The following is an 18,812-nucleotide window of genomic DNA, read 5'->3' on the forward strand; positions in this document are numbered from 1 at the left end:
AACACATTTAAAAGTTGATCTGAAGCTTATATGAGGCTCCAGCAGTCTGAGTTAGTCATATCAAGTGGATATCTGACACATTTCTTTTTAGCATAAAATTCTCTTTGTGTTTCCTCTGATAGTGTTTCCTTGTTGAGCTGTGGTGGAAGTATAGTAACAAAAAGAGGAACTTCATATTAGCTTCAGATAAACTTTTAAATACATTTTTACACAGAAGGAGGCTTGTGGATTTAATCGCCCATCACTTACATTGTAAGGGCATTACGAAGGAATCTTCTAATGGTCAGTATGAACAGGAGGAATGATTATGGCGAGAAAAACCTTTATTCAGTGTCTCTAAAATCACTGATCTGATATCAATTTAATGTTGATCAAAGACAAGCATTCATGTTCCGTGCATACTTTATTCCTTTTTGCATTAACTTTCAGCTGCAAAAGTAATTTACAGTCATTTAATAGATTAGTCAATTGACAGAAAATAAACGATTTCGATCAAGGAATCATTAATCAGTCATTTATCAATCAAAAACTCCAACCATTCTCCGGTTGCAGTGTCTCATGTATGAGGATTTGCCTCTTTTCTCCATTTTGTATCATAAACCCCAGTCAAAAAGTCCCATAGGAGAGATCTGTTTTTTTCTATTGGATAAAATAAAATCCCTCAGACTTTTTATCCCCTTTATAAGAAAAAATGTTTGGTTCATGTAGGAAATTCACAGTCTTATTGGAAATCTGTTTTTTTTTCCTATTGGATCTTACATGTTAAACATCTTAGAAGATTTTTATTCATTTTTTCAAGAAATGCCAATAGGACTCTTATTCCTTATTTAAAATCTTACTTTAATCAAATCCACACTTGGGTGATCAGGATTAAAGATTTGAACGGACTATAAGTGTCTCCTTCATCTTTGATCGGATTAATTTAATATGTTTGGGCTTTGGACTGGTTGGGTCGAACAAAATAAGACATTTAAAGTTGAGCGAGAAAGTTTGTCTTTACCTCGGATAGTGTATAGTTTATATAGGCTAATGTTATGGGGTTAATGGATGTCTTTCTCTGCGTAAGTCAAAGTCAGCAATTTATTCATTGTGTCTGCAGAGAGAGTTTGCAGAGAACGGATGTTTGGATGCATGATTTGTGTGTGTGTGCGTGTGTGTGTGTGTGCGCGCGCCTTGACCCACTTTATCCACCAGGATGGAGCCTCCCACATGAAACTGGTGCCAGGAAATTGTGGTTGCCTAGCAAGTTCCACATCCACGGTGCAAAGTTTGTAGACGTGTTGGTCGGCTGGTGTTTGTGCTAACCACAAACTCACAGCAACTAATTTTAAACACATATTTTTCGAGGTCCAGGTGGCAACAGAGACGGTGCAAGATGTCCGTCGCTGGATTTAAGAAGCAATTTTACAAAGCAAGTCAGGTAAACGCGCGACTTTTTTTTAAAAAAAAAAATACATTAGCCGATAGCTTGGCTAGCTAGCTAAAGTTAACACTATCGTTACGTGACGGATAACGACAAAACACATTTCCTGGATAAACACCGTATGAAACGCGTAAACTTGTTGAAAAGTACGACAAGTTGTTAAACTTTTGGTAACTGTCAATTGTGTTGTCGTTTACAGGTAACGTCGACGGTAACCCTTGACGTTAAATTAGCCTTTAACGCTAACGTTAATCCAGAGTTCACAAGCTGATAACGTTAAACATGGCTGTTTACCGTTTGCATCCACAATAGTTTTTTGCCCTCACGTTATATATTTAAGCACTTGCATTACCTGAATTAAGTTAGCTTAGTCAGTAGGTTACATATCGTGAGTTTGCAGTGCAGTTTGCAAGTGTTTATCCAACTAGCCTCCGTAGCTTGTATTCCTGAATATTCAATACATTTCGGTGACGCTAAGGTACAATATTAACGCCAAACCTGCTAGATATTTCTGTTGCTGCTGACTCACACAAGTCAAATATCTAAATGTTGAGTTTCTGGTTTGATTGAGTTGGTGTACAGTATGTGATGATTGGTGTTTGGTTTCGTTGTGTATTGTTTTTATATTAAACAGAGCAGCAGTCAATGGTAGTGGCCACCAGTGTGCTGACGTGAAGTTGGATATCGGTCATCTCTAGCGTGGTGGATTTCACAATGTTTTCAAAACACTTGTCACAAATTGGCTAATATTTTGTGGTGACACCACAGTTTCAATCAGACAACACATGTTTGGCAATTCAGACGAATGTCGCAATCTTATCAGCCATGATTCTCTATGATGTTTTGAACTGAGCTGACCTATGAGGATCTTAATTTAGCTAGATATATAACATATAGTTTGTCATTGTCTTGTGTACTTGCATACACAAAAAACAAAACAAAATGCTGTTCCTCCCAGCCCACACAGCAGTGCAACAACAACAGAAAGGATAAAGAGTAAATGTATATAAAAATCCCCTTTAAAAAATGGTAAAACATATAATCCCAAGAGAAAAAACCCAAAACAAATGAACAGTTAGCATTACAGTGCATTTAGAGAGAAAGTGCATATTTCAGTTCAATGTTGACAGCTGGTGCATGTCAACAAGTGATGGCACTGATGGGGGTGTTATATAATCAGCTCAAATATTTAAGTAAATGGAAATCACCTAATGCCATGTCAGTCAAATGTCTGACTGCCATGTTGTTCACAGACATTCGCAGTAATCGTAGTGCATGACCATCACAACTCTGCATTGGTTACTTTTGAAACTCTTGGATTTATTGAACCATGTCTTTCTTGTGCTTCCAAATTACTAGTAGCACATATCCCTCTCCGGAGAAAGATTTAACTGTTGGCTCTTGAGGTCGTTAGAAGTTAAACCCGCCACCACAAACATGAAGCTCAAAAATGTGGCTTGCAAAACTGGTGGCCTATGTTTTGATGACACCTGCTTTGCAGCAGGTCTTTGCTTTGGCCCAACAACATGTAACATGGCAGTGACAGGTCCTAGCTCAGTGGGTGTGTACCGCATTGTGGGTAATGGAATCCTAGTTATGTGAATACTCTGCCCAAACCAGTTTCCAGTTCAGAAATCCAGTAAGAATAGATTTGACATTGTTTTATGTTCTATATAAACCTTTGCAAAACTTAAGCTGCGCTAAAACAACAGTGCAGTGGGTCTGACCATTTCCATCTTCAAAAGGCTTCAACAAGTTTTGCATCTTGGCATTCAAGTTGTGAAAAGAAAGACACCAGGGTTCAGGAGGATAATCTGTCATTTAATTAGTTGCTTAACAAGGTCCACGTCATACGCTATAAAAATACTTGTTACAATTAATGATTGAACAGAATAATTGAAGTCTGCCAAGTTGTTAATCACACTTTTATAGCTGACACTATGCATATTAGGTTTATCACTGTGCACCTGCTGTTTTGTTTTTGTCAAAACCATGTTGTATATCTAATTTTATTCAATGCTCAATAAAATTAAACCCAGATGTTCTTCTTCTGGTCTTCTACAAAGGTGAGACCGTAATCTCAACCATCACAACAACTTCTTACCAAATCTGAATCCCATACCAAATCTGTTTATTAATCTGTTTTTTAAACTAATTCTCTATTTTACTCATTTAGATTTAGCGTTCAACAATTTTAAGTAACAAAAGCTAAAAAATAACATACAGCTAAATGTTATATTACAACTAAAACTCAAGTTCTTCCAGATAGATTACAAGTCCTAGTCTGACAGTGATGGGCAGGTTAATTAGTCATGGTGGACAAAAACTTGTGCTAGCAATTATGAAACCAGATGGGGTGCTGAATGTGTGCCTGTGTGTGGATTTCACACATCTAGATGGCACAACTTCATATCTGGTTCCGAGAGATTCATTAATTGCAATTAAAATGCTGTACACTGACTTCATAATTAGGGAATGTGTGGAGCTGAATTATATCCCATGAACCAACAGTTGGCAGTCTGTCCTTATAGCATTTTCAGAGCAACTGAGGGCTCCACACAGAAGAACTTTTCCAAGCCTGTGTATTATATAAACTAGAGAGAGTGGTTGACCCATCTGGTCATAGAGTCTTATGTGCAGTGTGTGATGCTGACAGCTGCACCGAGTTTAAGCAAATGAGAGCGCGCACAATGAGTGTCTGTTCGGCCTGCCTGCCAACTGGACAGGATTTCAGCGCTTGTTGCTCTGGATGAGAAATGAAGAATGTATGGGCCATGTGTGAGTGAGTGAGAGCAAGATGAAGTTAGCATGTGTGTTTAGTAAAAGTATCCATGGATGTGGTTGTAGTTAAGAAAACTGTAATGTGTGTGCTGACCTGATGGAAACGGGGGGAAAAAATTTGTATGGAACAAAGGCTCTCAGTAGAAAGTAAAGTCCTGTTTGCAGCACTCATTCCCTCACACAGACTTGAGGAGGTTCTTCCACTGATGGAAAACATGGACATGTATTAGAATAATAGAACTGTGTTAGCCTGGCCTGCAAAAAATGGTGGAAGATGTTATACATCCAGTAAAGTTTGGAAACAGACAACATGGTGGTTTTGAAATTCTGCATCAAGCCCCTTTGACAAACAGGTTCCTGCCCTGCTGAAGTGTTTTTGAGCAGTCCTCTGATCCCCCTATCAGCTCTAGCAGTTCTGTTCTTTTGTTCACCTCCCCCTGGAGGTGCATAACTGGAAAAGAGAAGAGGGTTGATAAAATATTCACAAATAATATCAATAAACATTTTCACAATATACAAAAAGCTATAAGTTTCCCTCCATGAGTTACCTTTGAATATGCTGAGTTCATTGCTCTGTTTGCTCTGTGTTCACAGCTGGTGAGTGAGAAGGTTGGAGGTGCTGAGGGAACCAAACTCGATGAAGACTTCAAGGACCTTGAGCGGGTACCTCACAAATTTTAAGACAATACCAATAGTTCATGTGTAGAGTAACGCTGTGTTCATATATTGTACTGGGAAATTCTGCCCCCCAAGTTTTTTTCACTCACATGATCATTCTCAAAGGCATACAAGCTGTCTCTCTCTTAACTTGTGCCACCAGAGAGCAGATATCACCAGCAAAGCAGTGGTGGAAATCATCAACAAAACATCAGAGTACCTCCAGCCCAACCCAGCGACGAGAGCCAAGCTGACTATGCTCAACACGGTGTCCAAAATCCGTGGGCAGGTGAACAGTCCAGGCTACCCCCAGCCTGAGGGCCTCCTAGGGGAGTGCATGACTAAGTATGGACGGGACATGGGCGAGGACACTAACTTTGGTAAGAACAATGGACCTATGATTTTCTCAGACTGTGTACCTACTTGCATTTTTTTATTAAGCTGTTTTAAACAGAGATCCCACAATACTGCTTTAAAGTACACCCCTCATTATGCTCGCTCTGCTCTTTTACACTGAACCAAACAGAGCAGGCATAATGCTGCCCCAGTGTGTGATTTTTAGATAACTTGACATGTAACTTAACAGCGTCAGTGTGTAGTGTGACGTATAACATACCCGTCGGGCAGCAGCGTTGCTTTCTAAACAATAATGGTGGATGAACTGAGTGTTGAGGTGCTTTTGCTAGCCGTGCACATTTATACCACTCTTCAAACACAAGTAGCATTGCTGTGAATGGTAAACAACATCGGGTCACACACGTAACACATCATCAAAACGTTACACCCCTGTCCCACCATGCCAGCTGTCTCTTCTACACAGAGGTCGCCTTCCTGTCGACTCGGCTCTGTGACTACCTCTGCTGCCGGCCTAACGGCGGAACAACAATTCCCCCCCATTGCATGTTTGTATGTTTTATACAGAATGGCGTGGCAGAATAACAGCACAACATTCCCACTTCAAACAGGCTATATAAAAGGGGCTATAAGTTCATCTTCATTATACAACAATGATTATGATTAAATGCTTTACTATGTCCAACACTCCCTAATGTTGTTATTTTGTGTTTGTGTCTGTGGACTGTAGGAGGGGCTCTAACAGACATAGGAGAGTCAATGAAGAGGATGGCCGAGGTCAAGGACTCTCTGGATATTGATGTGAAGCAGAACTTTATTGACCCACTGCAGGCAGTTGCTGACAAAGATATCAAAGACATTCAGGTAGGTCAGCTGCAATAGTATGATGAAAAAGTATTTGAAGTCTAGAGACAAAAAAATTTGAATAAAATGCAAATGTATGAATTAGACCAGCAGCAAATGACTATAGATAAGTGAAAATACTTTGATTTTCATCTTTCTAATCTCAACACTTTCATACTTCAGCACCACCTGAAGAAGCTGGAGGGCCGCCGCCTGGACTACGATTATAAAAAGAAACGTCAGGGTAAAATCCAAGATGAAGAGATCCGACAGGCCCTGGAGAAGTTCCACGAGTCCAAAGAGCTGTCCGAGAGCTCCATGCACAACCTCCTGGAAACAGATGTGAGTATCCAGTAGACTAAACTTGATTCAGTTTGATTGAGGAACTTCTGCCAAAATTATGTAAACATAAAAGTTGCATCTACAGTAGTGCTAGTGAGGCTGTCCTTCACTACAAAGTGAAAAAAAAAAACAGACGGCAGCATACATATTGAACAATATTTTCAAAGAGACAAACCATACTGTTATTTCAGATTATCTTTGATTTCTCAGAATCCATCATTTCTGACTTCACTGCAAGCGAACAAATTCATGCAAATATCTTGGAGCAAACATTTGATGTTTTTTTTTTTAGAGGTTTAGAGGTAATGTCACCATTTTCAAAGTGTCGAATTGGACTTAAAATGTGTTTATGTCTGATAAAATCATCTAAAATTGGCACAGACCAACTATTTATCCATTGAATTAAAATGTGCTCTATTGGGATAGGTATCGTTATCGGAATATGAGATGACATACATCTGGATACGAGATTTTGGTCATATCACCCAGCCCTAGTTTAAATTGCAAAAAGCAAACTGAAGATGAAGGTAAAAACACTGACACTAGATAAACAACATCATAGCAGTATATGTATCTATAGTTTGGCTGGTATCTCTGACTACATGCTTTGCAAGTATATTCTGCTCTCAGCTTCTCAGCCAACAAGCCAAATGTCTGTGTCTTTAAGGACAGTATGTGACAGGTGATATGCTTTGTGTTTTTGTTTTCTTTTCCCACAGTGACTTGCTACATTATGAGCTTGTCAGACCTGTTTTGTTTAGTGTATACTGTTCTCATAGCTGTCATAATGAGGTGTTTCTGGGCTTTTTGAGTGAAGCTATTACAATGAACAATGGTGTCGTAATGTTGAACAAATGGGGAATGATGAGAGACAGCACCATTAAGGAATGCAAACAGTCTGCTTGTAAAACGGCCCAATGCTGTTTCTGTGTTTTGTCTCATTCTAAAATAATTTTTTTTTGTGTGTAGGTGGAGCAGGTGAGTCAGTTGTCTTCTTTTGTGGAGTCTCTGCTGCAGTACCACAGACAGGCCTCGCAGATCCTGGAGGAGCTTTCTGACAAACTGAGAGAAAGGTCAGCAACGTGACTATTTGTGGAGCTTGGCATGCCTTTTGTATGTTGAGGCTGTGTCCTCTGGCTCATGACACAGGATGATTCAGCAGTACCATCTTTTACCCAGCTATTTATAAATAGTGAATGTAAAGTATCAGCTGATTCTGAGAATATATCACTTATTTTTAGTGAATACATATTAAGATCATTACCTGTGGTTTATTAAACAGATCATTTTGATATAATTTGTTTTTCCTACATTAGAGAGATAAAATGTCAGTTTTATTTCAGAATATCATAACAGATTTTCCTTGTGTTATGACAATTAGTTGTAGTAATCGTATGAAAGCACACAAGAAATTGATTTAATGTTTCTTTAACCTGCCCATATCTATATTGGTGCCTCCCTTACTTGTGAGTGCAGACAGGTGATGTTTTTTCTTCTGATTTCATGCAGGGTGAATGACGCTCAGTCCCAACCAAAGCGAGAATACACACCCAAACCCAGACCATCCTTTGACTTTGGAGACACACAGCACTCCAACGGGGCATACTCACCAGCTGCTTCAAGCCCTCCAGCTTACTCTGCTGGTAAACTTACTTTGTAAATTCTGTGATACTTGTGTGAATGAGCTTGAACGTCTGTGTGTGTTTACATGTGAAAGACCTACTCCAAAGAAGGCATGTGTACAAGTGAATCTCATTCTTACGACTGACGTGTCTTTCCTTCTGCGACATTAACCAGCCCCAGCACATTATCCAGGTCCATCCTTCCAAAGAACCTCGATCAGGAGCAGATCGCGTGAGTGAGACAGATGAAGACGTGTCACTTACACAGAACTAGACCAACTCACTGATTGCCCCCTCTCTCGATTTGTTGTACATTTGTGAGGCAGAGAGGTGTCTGCATGTATTGCAAGTATTTAACTAACATTGTTGGATGGTGTCGTTGGGTCCACTGTGTCCAGTCTGTCAGGCTCCCAGAACAAGACGGGGCTTGTCAGAGTGTGAATATTACTCTGTCTGACCAAGGCTGCAGAGACATAGAATCATCAGCAAACCACGCTCTATATTTGTTTTGACTGACTGTGTTATTTTAATCAAGTCTTGCTAGCAAAATGTTTTGCTGTCACAGTCAGAGAGAAGTCAATGTTTTGCTGAATCGTATGCATCTACAGCCTTTTTACTGACTGACTGAAACTTCTGAACCTCAAGAAAAATAACTACATCACACATGGTTTATTTCACAGATTTAGTCAGGGGTTGAATTGACATTCTTAACCATCCCCTAGAGTCCTACCTTTTCCTAATCTCACTCCCTCTTCAATCAAACACAAGAGAAGGTAAATGAGAAAAGTCTTGGGTTTAAACTCATGGTTATTATGGAAGGAATAAAATATGTATGCTATGTAACATGGCGGTACATTGATCTTGAGCTTCAGAAGGATTCTCTCTCACCACACTGTTGACTAAACCTTTCTTGTTTTAATAACTTTTATGGCCTTTTCCAGAGTGCTGTAGTCCTACTGGAAAACATACTGGTGACAAACTGCCTTTAATAACCATTTTAAAGGAGAACGTACTAATCTTGTTAAAGGGAAATTGCAAATATTATTTTCACAAAATGACTATTTGTTCTTTCTCCCTCCTTGCATCTCTCTACTGTGTCTTTTTTTCTGCAGGTGAGCCATGCTGTAAAGCCCTGTATGACTTTGAGCCAGAGAATGATGGTGAGCTGGGCTTCCACGAGGGTGACATCATCACCTTGGTCAATCGAATCGATGAGAACTGGTTTGAGGGATCACTTCATGGCAAGTCGGGATACTTCCCCAACAACTACGTTGAAGTGGTTGTGCCACTGTCACACTGAAAACAACAAGAGGCAAGAGGGGATCAGCAGGATGGAGAGGATGAAAAGGGGCAGGACAGAGGATTATCAGCCCTCAATAATCAAAATATATCTCTTCTTTATTGTAATTAAAAGGTTAACATCTCAAGACAGGGACATAATTTTTTGTATCACAGAGCTATTTGAGTAAAGAGGACAAGGTTGTTTTTTTTAAAATTCTGTCAAGATTTAATGGATTTTAAAGAGAAAGGACAAAGAGATGTTTAGTCAGAAAAATCATGGCGTAATATTTGCGTGCATTTACCATAATCTGGGTCTTTATATCATTCTCTATGCACCTGTGCACTTTGTACACTACACCTCCATTACCAGGACTGATGTAGAAAGAATGACATGTGTAATGACATCCAATCTGATCCACAAACACTAAGAAGTGCACTACTTTCTTATATTCATAACCTTTTTTTATATTCACAGTATATTAACACATGATAACACATCCTTTCTATGTATTGTTCATATTGGTACTACAAACATGCATGCATACACATGCATTCTTCTAAGCACTGTGTTTCTACACTCCCAGTTGTCACCCAGTTGCCTTCAGGCTCTAGTACTGTTGTAATCATGGACTCGTTGGAGTCAACATGGAGGAATGGCTGCTATTTGTTGCTGCTCGAGACTATCCTCCACTGCCATCTGGTGGTACTGGAGATCATCCTTAGTTGTTGGTTTAAATGACACTGTCGTGTACATTCTGTTATCGCTTACCAAATCTATGTTGGGTGGCTTGTCTTAAGTTATAGTTTAAATTTTTTTCAATTACATACATATATATACAGTACCAGACAAAAGTTTGGACACACTTTCTCATTCAAGGGATTGGGAAGGTGTGTCCAAACTTTTGATTGGTGCTGTATATATAAGCTGCAAAACTAACTGGAGCCAGTCAGCAGGTTACATTGAGTGACAGCTGCATTTAACTGTTCTTTCATTCACACATCAGTGTTGTTAAGTTGTCAATTATTTAATTTGCCTACAGCTTTTACAGTGTTTATTACTGCACTCCAGACTCTTGTCTCCATATAGCTGATGCCAAAGAAAGGTTTGATAAATTCCTACATTGCACGAGGCTGCAGTTTGTCATTAAATGGCAACAATTCATGCAGCTTCCTACTCACAACCATGTAACATGATCTACCCCCACCACAAATATTTTACAGCATAACACCAAAGCCATAAGCACACATGCTTCAGCTCCTCTATTTTCTCAGGCTCTATTGATACTGCTGGCAGTGTCACAATGTTTTGTGGGCTTTTACCCAACTGTTTTTCAGTGAATTTTCAGTCTGTGATTTGTTTTCCTCCATAGTGCCGGGTAAGCTTGGCTTTAGTATTTTAACCTGTAATTAGGAGCATGGAAATTAATCTGATGTGTATTGGGTGTTTTTGTACCTGCCTCGGTTTTCAGGCTGAAACTGTGCACCAGACCTGACAGAAAACGCTATCCCACAACTATTGTGTACAGAATTTACTAATAATGAGGAAGGTCTGTACACAATGGCTGGTTTCAGTTTCAATTAAGCCTATTACAAGCAGACTATGAACTGTGAGGGTTTGCGCTGTTCACTTAAAATGCCAACTTTCTCCTCTTGTCATGATCCCCTTGTTAGACCGCCTCCCCGCCCCACTCAACTCTCCCATCTCTATTTAAACTGGGAGCGGAACAGACAGGTCTTTTCAGCAAGGAAGGGCGCACAGCAGTGGATTATGCCCTCCCCCACTAGTCTTTATTCACCACCTGCCCCAGTACCCCTACCCCCTTTCTCATTATCTGCCCCATCCCAATCCCATGGTGCCTCTGGAGCTCAGTCTCCTGCGCCATCCCTTGAATAATCTCCTCATTGTTATCATAGTATGTGCCTTTTTAATGTTATGTTTGCATGTCTCCTATGCTATTCATTTTATGTATAGGGCCAGGGGGTTCGGCTGTGTGGAGTAATAACTGCGTGGTTCAGGTGTGGGTTTACATGCCTCATTACACTAAATCAAAAGCCCAGAGTTAGAGAGGGGGGAGGAAGGTCGGGGGCTCAGGTTGAGCTATTATGCAGCTTGTATAATATTGATGATGAATAATGTCGTGGAAAAAAGGGCAAAGATCAATTTTTGTGTGCTGCTAGTGTCACAGCTGAAATAGTTGTCTGAATTCTGCAGTTGACATTTATAGCAACACTAAATTCTGTGATGGCTGGTATTGCATAGATACCCTTAAGAGTGGCAACTTTGCAATATTGATGAAGTATTATCGGACCATAAAGCTTTATTTTATTATGTATACTCAATATAATTTTCTGTGTTTAAAATGTAACTTCTTTGCATGTATCTTTATTGTAGCCTCTGTCTTATGCAATGCCTCATTTTTGTAACTGTGACTGTGGGGAGACTAAAAGTGGGATTATCCTGGATTATCTTTAGGATATATGGATTACCTCTTTACTAAGTGTAATCTTCTGTGTATTGTATATTTTTGTTACTGTAGGGGGAATGGATGCTCATTGTTCATTCGCTTCTTCAAATAAATATTAAATAATTTGACTCACAGTGTGTCTCTCATGGGGAATGACTTCTCAGCCTCTAGTGGTATTAAATTGAAACAATTTAGTGGTAAAGTGTGTACAGAAGTGCAGAAAATATAATAGAGCCATAGGATTCTCTCTTTTTCCATCAGACTTAATGTAGCCTTCCTGAATCTTACTTAATTTCGTCTCTTGACATTTGCACAATTGCTCATTTTGCTCAATAAACATCTATATACCTTGGACATTTATCCCCCAACCCTCCGATTTTTAATCTGCCCAACCACCCATCTGCATGACCCCCCAGACACAGCAGGATACACCAGCCAGCTGTTGGATTATTGCCACAGCACTATCTCATAGGGGAAGGCGTGTCACTCCCCGAATTACTAGGCGCCCCTTTGTCCTCGGTCGATGCCCAGCCAGCGACACTCATGGCTGCTGCACCCGTCAGGCAGCGCTCTGGGCCGGGGGGACCCCGAGCGCAGCTCCCGCCCTGCTATTACGAAGGCTACCTAGAGACGCGAGGACCGAAAGAAAAGGTAGGCTCGTCAGGTGCAGATGAAGTGCCATGTTGTTAGAATGAATGCTGTGGATAGTGTTGGGTCAGTATGCCGGCTGATCTCCCATTCCCAGAGAGCTGTCAACTTCCTCATTGTGTTAGAATGGGCGAGGCGAGACTGTACGCTGGCGCTGCTGAGGGATTTTTCACATGGTGGATCTCAGATTTGTTATGCCCCTCGGTCTGGTTTTGCAAGAATATGACAGGAAAAGCATGCAACAATTTATGAACGAGTCGCGACGTATGAATGGTGGATACCCTGCTGTCCTAATGTTACATGTCATTTAAATCACATGAACGATTTGTAGCTGTGTCCCTTATCTTAATAACTAGACATTTATGCCACATATAATATGTTTGCCAAACATTTTCACCACCCATCTTTTATATTTCAGAGAAATACTGATCGCTGACTTAGACAAATCGACATATTTGATAGCCTGATCCCTGAAGTGCATTTTCCATATCTCAAATACAAAGTTAAACAAACTGAAATTGACAATATTGCCAAAGCATCCTTTTGCACGTTTTTACTTATATGTAACCATGATCAGAAAGGAGGGGAATCCCCTCCCCCAGGGCACCCTCTCCCATTAGGCTTATTTTATTGAAGTACAGACATGTAATCTGAGCCTGGCTCAGGTGCAGGGTATTGCAGTGATCCATGGTCACAGATTGACAGCATCTGCGGCTCACCCACTATCCATCTCTTGGGACAGGAAATGAGATAAAAAGGGAAAATATCCATTACACAGATGTGGAAAAGCAACACCGCTGTTGTCACAGCAGTGTATCTATTTTCTCATATGTATAGTTTTTTTGTTTCTGTGTGTGACAGGCATCCAAGCGTCTATGGACCTGTCTGTGTGGGAATGCTTTGTATTTTTTCAATAATGCCAAGGACACTCATGTAAGTTTCAGATCGTTTACATCCTATTTTAGATGCATTGTTCTGTGTTGACACAGAAACACGAGAATTTGTGTGTGTGTGTGTGTCTGTGTGTGTTCCAGTATGTGGAAAAGTTGGACCTCAGTGGGTTTGTGTCCCTGAAGGATGACTGTAGCCGGGACAGGAACCTGGAGGCAGCCAGACTCATTCTGCGCATGAAGGATGGAGAGACCAAACTAACAGTAACGCCACTCAAAATGCACACACATACATTAAATTTAACACTCTTTGTGCAAGGAGTTCAAGTGTGATCTTTTTTTCCAGGCACCCAACTTGGAATCAAGGGAGCTGTGGAAGGGTTTCCTCTACTCTGTCATAGATGTAAACATCCATCTTTTACACACCTACTATATTCCTGTACCAGCCTGTCTGTAATATGTTGTCTCATAACAAATTCTCTCTGTCCAATCATAGCTGAATGTACCATCTTGTCTCACGTTGCTGCCGGGTCAGCTGCAGATGCTGAAAGAGGTGGTGGACAAAGAAAGGTCCAGGCGGAGAACTCGCACTCCCACACGAGCTCCTCCTTCACCTCTTTCCGTTCCTTTAGTTGGAGAAATCCCACCGTGAGTTCTCTGTGTTGAGAAGATGTGCCATAACTATACCATTTGGCATTTGACATTAATAATATGTGTGTGTCTGTGTGTGTGTGGCATGCAGGTGTTTTCGACCGGTGTCCCGAACAGAGGCTGAAGTCCTTTTAGAGAGACACCCAGACTGTGGCAACATGCTGCTCCGTCCAGGCAGAGATGGATGCTCACTGGCTGTCACCACCCGACAGGACCTCAACGGGTAAACACCTGCTGAACATCAGGACACCACAGCTGCAAAATATCACAGCCAGACACCACGGTTAATGCAAACATCACATGCTTCCTGTTCATATCTTTTTCATATCTTTGCTCCAGATCAGTTTTCAGACATTACCGTGTGACTCAGAGGGACCAAGGTGGTTATGTCATTGATGTAGAAAATCCAGTAAGTGCGTAATATACTTCCAGATAAACTTTTCATGTTTAACATTTCATAAGATGGAATCATTAAGTTCTGTCTAAATTATTTATACACAGCAACTGACTAATTAATGCAGTTGATTCACAGATCGTAATGCTATTTCATGATTGTGTTTTTTATGGGGGAAAAAGCATTAAATATTAGAAAAAAGATAGAATAATATATAATAACAGATTTGTTCAATGGGAAGTCAAATATTTGATGCCGCAAATCTCACAACAGCTCTCTGTCTTGTCTGTTGTCAGATAACGCCATTTCTCAAGTGTCACCTTGTCAGAAACAAATATAGCTGTCTTCGTACACTGATGTATTTTTTGAAGAGTTTTAGAGACAACATTAACTGAAAAAGAAATGCAGAACATTAAAATTACATGTGAGTAATACTTTGCAATGAGACCAATCATCAGTGTCTCTGGCTATGTATAAACACCATTAAAGGATAAGGCTAGTAATTGTCTATATTTTTTTTATTGACAACAAATCTCATGTGCAGAGCCAAACCAACAATGAATTGATCCTATTTACTAGTATTGTGTGTGTATCCAAAGCCACACTGCACTAAAGAATGAGCCACACTGCTGCATTGCTTAAATGTTCCTTTACCTAAAACAGTTTGGGCACGGTAGTTTTTTCTGGAAATGGCTCCAAAGACTATTAACAGTGACAATGTTATCAGTCTCCGGAGAGTAGTTCTGTGTACCTAACCATCTGGCGCCTCAGGTTATAAAACTCCTCCTTTTATCTTATGAATGTCTAAGGACTGAAATGTTGTATCTCCAATAAAGTTTATTGCAAATAACAGGACAATGTGCAGGAATTCTCTCTTCTAGCACGTGGCACTACATATCATAATCATATCTTGATTTTTTACTACATAGTAAATAACTTAAGTACAAAGTCAAGAGGTTATGATATGTAGGACCACAAGCTAGCAAAGGATCAATTCTAGGATCAGTTCATTGTTGGCTTGGCTCTTCTGTTGACAATAAGAAAAATATAGAAAATCACCAGCCTTATCCATTAACAAACCAACAACTTTGAGGCATTTAATACAATAGGTTTCTGTTTGCCACTGCAGATTCCCTGTGCTACACTTCATGAGGTCATCGATGCCCTGGTTGAGAAGACAGCAGGAACTCTGCAACCTTTCTTACTGGAGGAGCCTTATGAAGAGAATATCAGTGCGGCACTTTTGCAGCTCAAACAATTCCTTCTCGAGTTGTAAGAGTAATTAAATTTAATTTTTGTAATTTTGTGTCATCAGCATATGTTTCTGCCAATGATGAAAATGGAGAGAGGATCCTCCACACTGCCCCTTCCAGCCCCCTGCCAAAGGCTCCTGCACTGCCCCCAAAACAAGGTTAGCCTCTTTCACGTAAAAGCAACTGTGGACAGACACAGACAAGCAGCAACAATGATCACTGCTTTTATTCTGGTGCAGATCGTTGGTGCAGTAGCCCCCTGTCCAGATCCCCCGCCCCAGATCGCCGTATCCTGACCTCACCAGTGCCGGCCTCGCCCACCAACCCAATGAGACGTCTCATTCTCTCCCCATCGCCTCTCGCACAGAGTGAGTGTCAACTTCCCCTGCCGTAGTCATAGCTGATTTATTCACAGTTCTGTTTCAACCCTCAGTTTTCTTCTGTCCTTCCACAGCACTCAATGAGGAACTCAAAATGAAGCTGGAGAAGAGACGAGCCAGTCAGGAGTGAAGGATCAACCTCCTGTCGCAGCTCAGCCAATCTTCAGTGCCAAACCCCTTCTCACCGCAGCTATGTATTCATCCTGTGCCTTCTAGGTGGAACACAAGGGACTACAAATTACCGCCACCTTCTCATAGGGAGCTTCAGGATGTTCCGACTTTCATTAGTTTTGGTCTTGATGTGTATGTCCTTAAGAGCAAGACTGGTTGGTAAACACTGGATTAGATTCATATAACCTCACATGCTGCCTGCCTGCCTTGGTTGGGTAACAATCCACTAGTGCTTTGCAATATGACTGGCAGCTGAAAACCTGTCGTAGAAGCACCGACACATACCAGACCACCTACTGAGCCTGATGTTTTCCTTTCTGAGCCCATGTCTGTGTGCCGCTGGTGTTACTGCTGCAACACCAGAGACCGAGAGCAAACAAACCACTGATTGCCAAGATCAACACCAGAGCGTCAAACTGTGACCTGACACCTGAACTGAAACTTGATCTACTCCAAAAGTAAATTAAGCCAAGCACAGTCAGGTTTCAGCTCAGACAATATCCTCATTCACCTCTTTACGTGTGACATGACGGAAAAATCATCTGAATACAGACCACAAACTGAAAATTGCACAATCTCCACCTGCTGCTCTGAGTGCTATTAGTGATTGATAAGCAACCATTAATGTAATGTTGATTTAATGACACTGCTGTGACTCAGTTTAAATCATTACTGTGCTGTCAGTGCTTATTTTCAAGTGTTTCCTTATTCTCTGCTACTGTGTATGTGCTACTGTATGGTGCTATGGCTCACCAGTGCTCAGACCTGCCTAAAAACCCCAGGTGATGTCTGTTCCTCTTCAAGAAAATCAATCTACTGTATTTATATGCAAGGGTGCCCTCTAGTGGAATGGATGTCAACTAAATGGGATTGAGCATATTTGATGTGAAACTTTATCAGCACAGTCTGAGTATTAACACGCGAACAAAACACTTGAGATAAACCAAACCTTTACTGCTGCAGACTGAACCTGGCCTTGACTTTTGGCTGTATCACACCCTCTGCCCTACCTCTTCCTTTGATGACAAAAGTATTACAGATCTGACAGTGATTAAACAATGATAAGTATTTATTCTCATGGGCAACTAATTTATTTGAAGTGTCTGAGTACTAGTGGCAAGCTGTGATCAACTGACTTAAAGTGTCTTCTTACAATGAACGGTTCTTTGTATGTTTGTACAATAAGTGTTGTGACTACTTGATCACTATCAAAGAATAGTGTTTGTTAGATATTGAGGGCATTAAATTGTTTTGCATGGATGTCATTTGTCCTTGTGGTGAACTGATTGCCCATGCTTTCTCAAACGTCCTTCCCCATCCCCAAGTGACAGTCTCTCTCTCTGCAAGTCAGTGATTGAAACCTTGATTTCCTGTAACAGGAGAATGAGGAAATTAGATAATGTTGGAATAAATCAATATTATGAGTAGAATAAAAGAAGTGTGCAAAAGTTTACAAAAGTCCAAGCTATTCTTTTACAACTCAGCATAGAAGGAGCACTTTTTTTAGTTTTTGAATTCACTTTAGGGCATCTTCCATGATCTTACAGGATGAAGGAAATATTTACATTGGAAATCATCAGATTTACTCTCCTTTAATGAGGTGATTTTTAAAAAAAATAATTTAAATAGAATAGTTATGCTCATTTAGTGATGAAACAGATTTTTAGGGGGCTTTCCTCAACAACTTTGTGGTTGATTTCAGATCTTAAAGCAGCAACAATTAGTTGACTAGTCTATTGACAGAAATTAATCTCCAAATGATCAATTAATCATTTTGAATCATTTTTTAAAGAAAAAAAAATACAAAAATTATCCTGTTCAAACTTCTTAAATGTGACTATTGTATGGTTTCTTTAGTCTTCTATGAACATAAAGTGAATATCTTTGGGTTGTGGGCTGTTGCTCAGGACAAAACCTTGGCCTTTGGGAAACAGCGATTGACATTTTTCACCATTTAATGACATTTTATAGACCAAACAACTAATCGATTAATTGAGAAAATAATCGATAGATTAATGAATAATGAAAATAATAGTTAGTTGCAGCCCATGTTGATTTAATTTTATGTTAAAAGTGTATGAGGTAATTTCTGTTGTATTTGATAAGATGTTTCACATATTTGTATGTATACATGTATGCTCTGTGCAGCTTGAGACGGCTTGTTGCAAATATACACTAGGTGAGTATTTTCAGTGGAGCGGATGGTGAGCCGCTTCTGGGACACTTCTGAAGCGCACTGCTGGGAGTCTGGTGGGATCATGAGCATTGACTAGTCCTTAAAAAAACTGCTTTTGTGGACAAAAAAACTGCTTTTGTGGACAAAATAGTAGAAACACTCATGGATTGCACGTTGCAGCAGGTGGTTATATTGTAGGCTATCCACCACATATAACTGTTTTTTTCAGTTTAAAATATAATTTTCACATACCTCTGGTTATTACAACAGATTAAAAAATTCAAACGTCTACTCCAGTCATAAGACCTCATGCAGGACAGAAAACACCCACTATACACCATTAGGTAACTTAAGCCCATCAGTGTCTCACTGCTGTGCAAAAAACCCCTTATTTTTGGCATTTGAAAAATGGCCCAGTTTCCATTAAATAAGTAAATAAATAAATTTAATTTTTACTGCACTTTTCATCTGCAGATTCCAT

The 18,812-nt window shown here is 40.1% G+C and overlaps 2 protein-coding genes across 4 annotated transcripts; both read left to right on the forward strand.

Annotated features, from left to right (window-relative positions):
- The first annotated feature begins 1,196 nt into the window (after window positions 1-1,196).
- LOC122993610 (endophilin-A2-like) lies at window positions 1,197-11,896 on the forward strand. Of its 3 annotated transcripts, none has more exons than XM_044367919.1 (9): window positions 1,197-1,420; window positions 4,799-4,867; window positions 5,025-5,241; window positions 5,946-6,079; window positions 6,242-6,400; window positions 7,370-7,473; window positions 7,910-8,043; window positions 8,198-8,254; window positions 9,135-11,896. In XM_044367919.1, exons 1-9 carry the CDS (start codon window positions 1,376-1,378, stop codon window positions 9,320-9,322), a joined length of 1,107 nt encoding a protein of 368 aa, XP_044223854.1. In that variant the 5' UTR covers window positions 1,197-1,375; the 3' UTR covers window positions 9,323-11,896. The 3 variants fall into 3 exon arrangements, with proteins under 3 accessions (XP_044223854.1, XP_044223855.1, XP_044223856.1); XM_044367920.1 differs by having other exon boundaries at window positions 8,216-8,254; XM_044367921.1 differs by lacking the exon at window positions 8,198-8,254 and having other exon boundaries at window positions 1,198-1,420.
- Window positions 11,897-12,230: 334 nt separating this feature from the next.
- stap2a (signal transducing adaptor family member 2a) lies at window positions 12,231-17,415 on the forward strand. Its single transcript, XM_044367922.1, has 11 exons — window positions 12,231-12,419; window positions 13,278-13,349; window positions 13,451-13,570; window positions 13,653-13,709; window positions 13,803-13,954; window positions 14,049-14,180; window positions 14,297-14,366; window positions 15,481-15,583; window positions 15,667-15,762; window positions 15,844-15,972; window positions 16,059-17,415. Exons 1-11 carry the CDS (start codon window positions 12,312-12,314, stop codon window positions 16,112-16,114), a joined length of 1,095 nt encoding a protein of 364 aa, XP_044223857.1. The 5' UTR covers window positions 12,231-12,311; the 3' UTR covers window positions 16,115-17,415.
- The last annotated feature ends 1,397 nt before the right edge of the window (window positions 17,416-18,812 follow it).

This window comes from Thunnus albacares, chromosome 12 (assembly GCF_914725855.1).
Source record: "Thunnus albacares chromosome 12, fThuAlb1.1, whole genome shotgun sequence".
Classification (NCBI taxonomy): Eukaryota; Metazoa; Chordata; class Actinopteri; order Scombriformes; family Scombridae; genus Thunnus; species Thunnus albacares.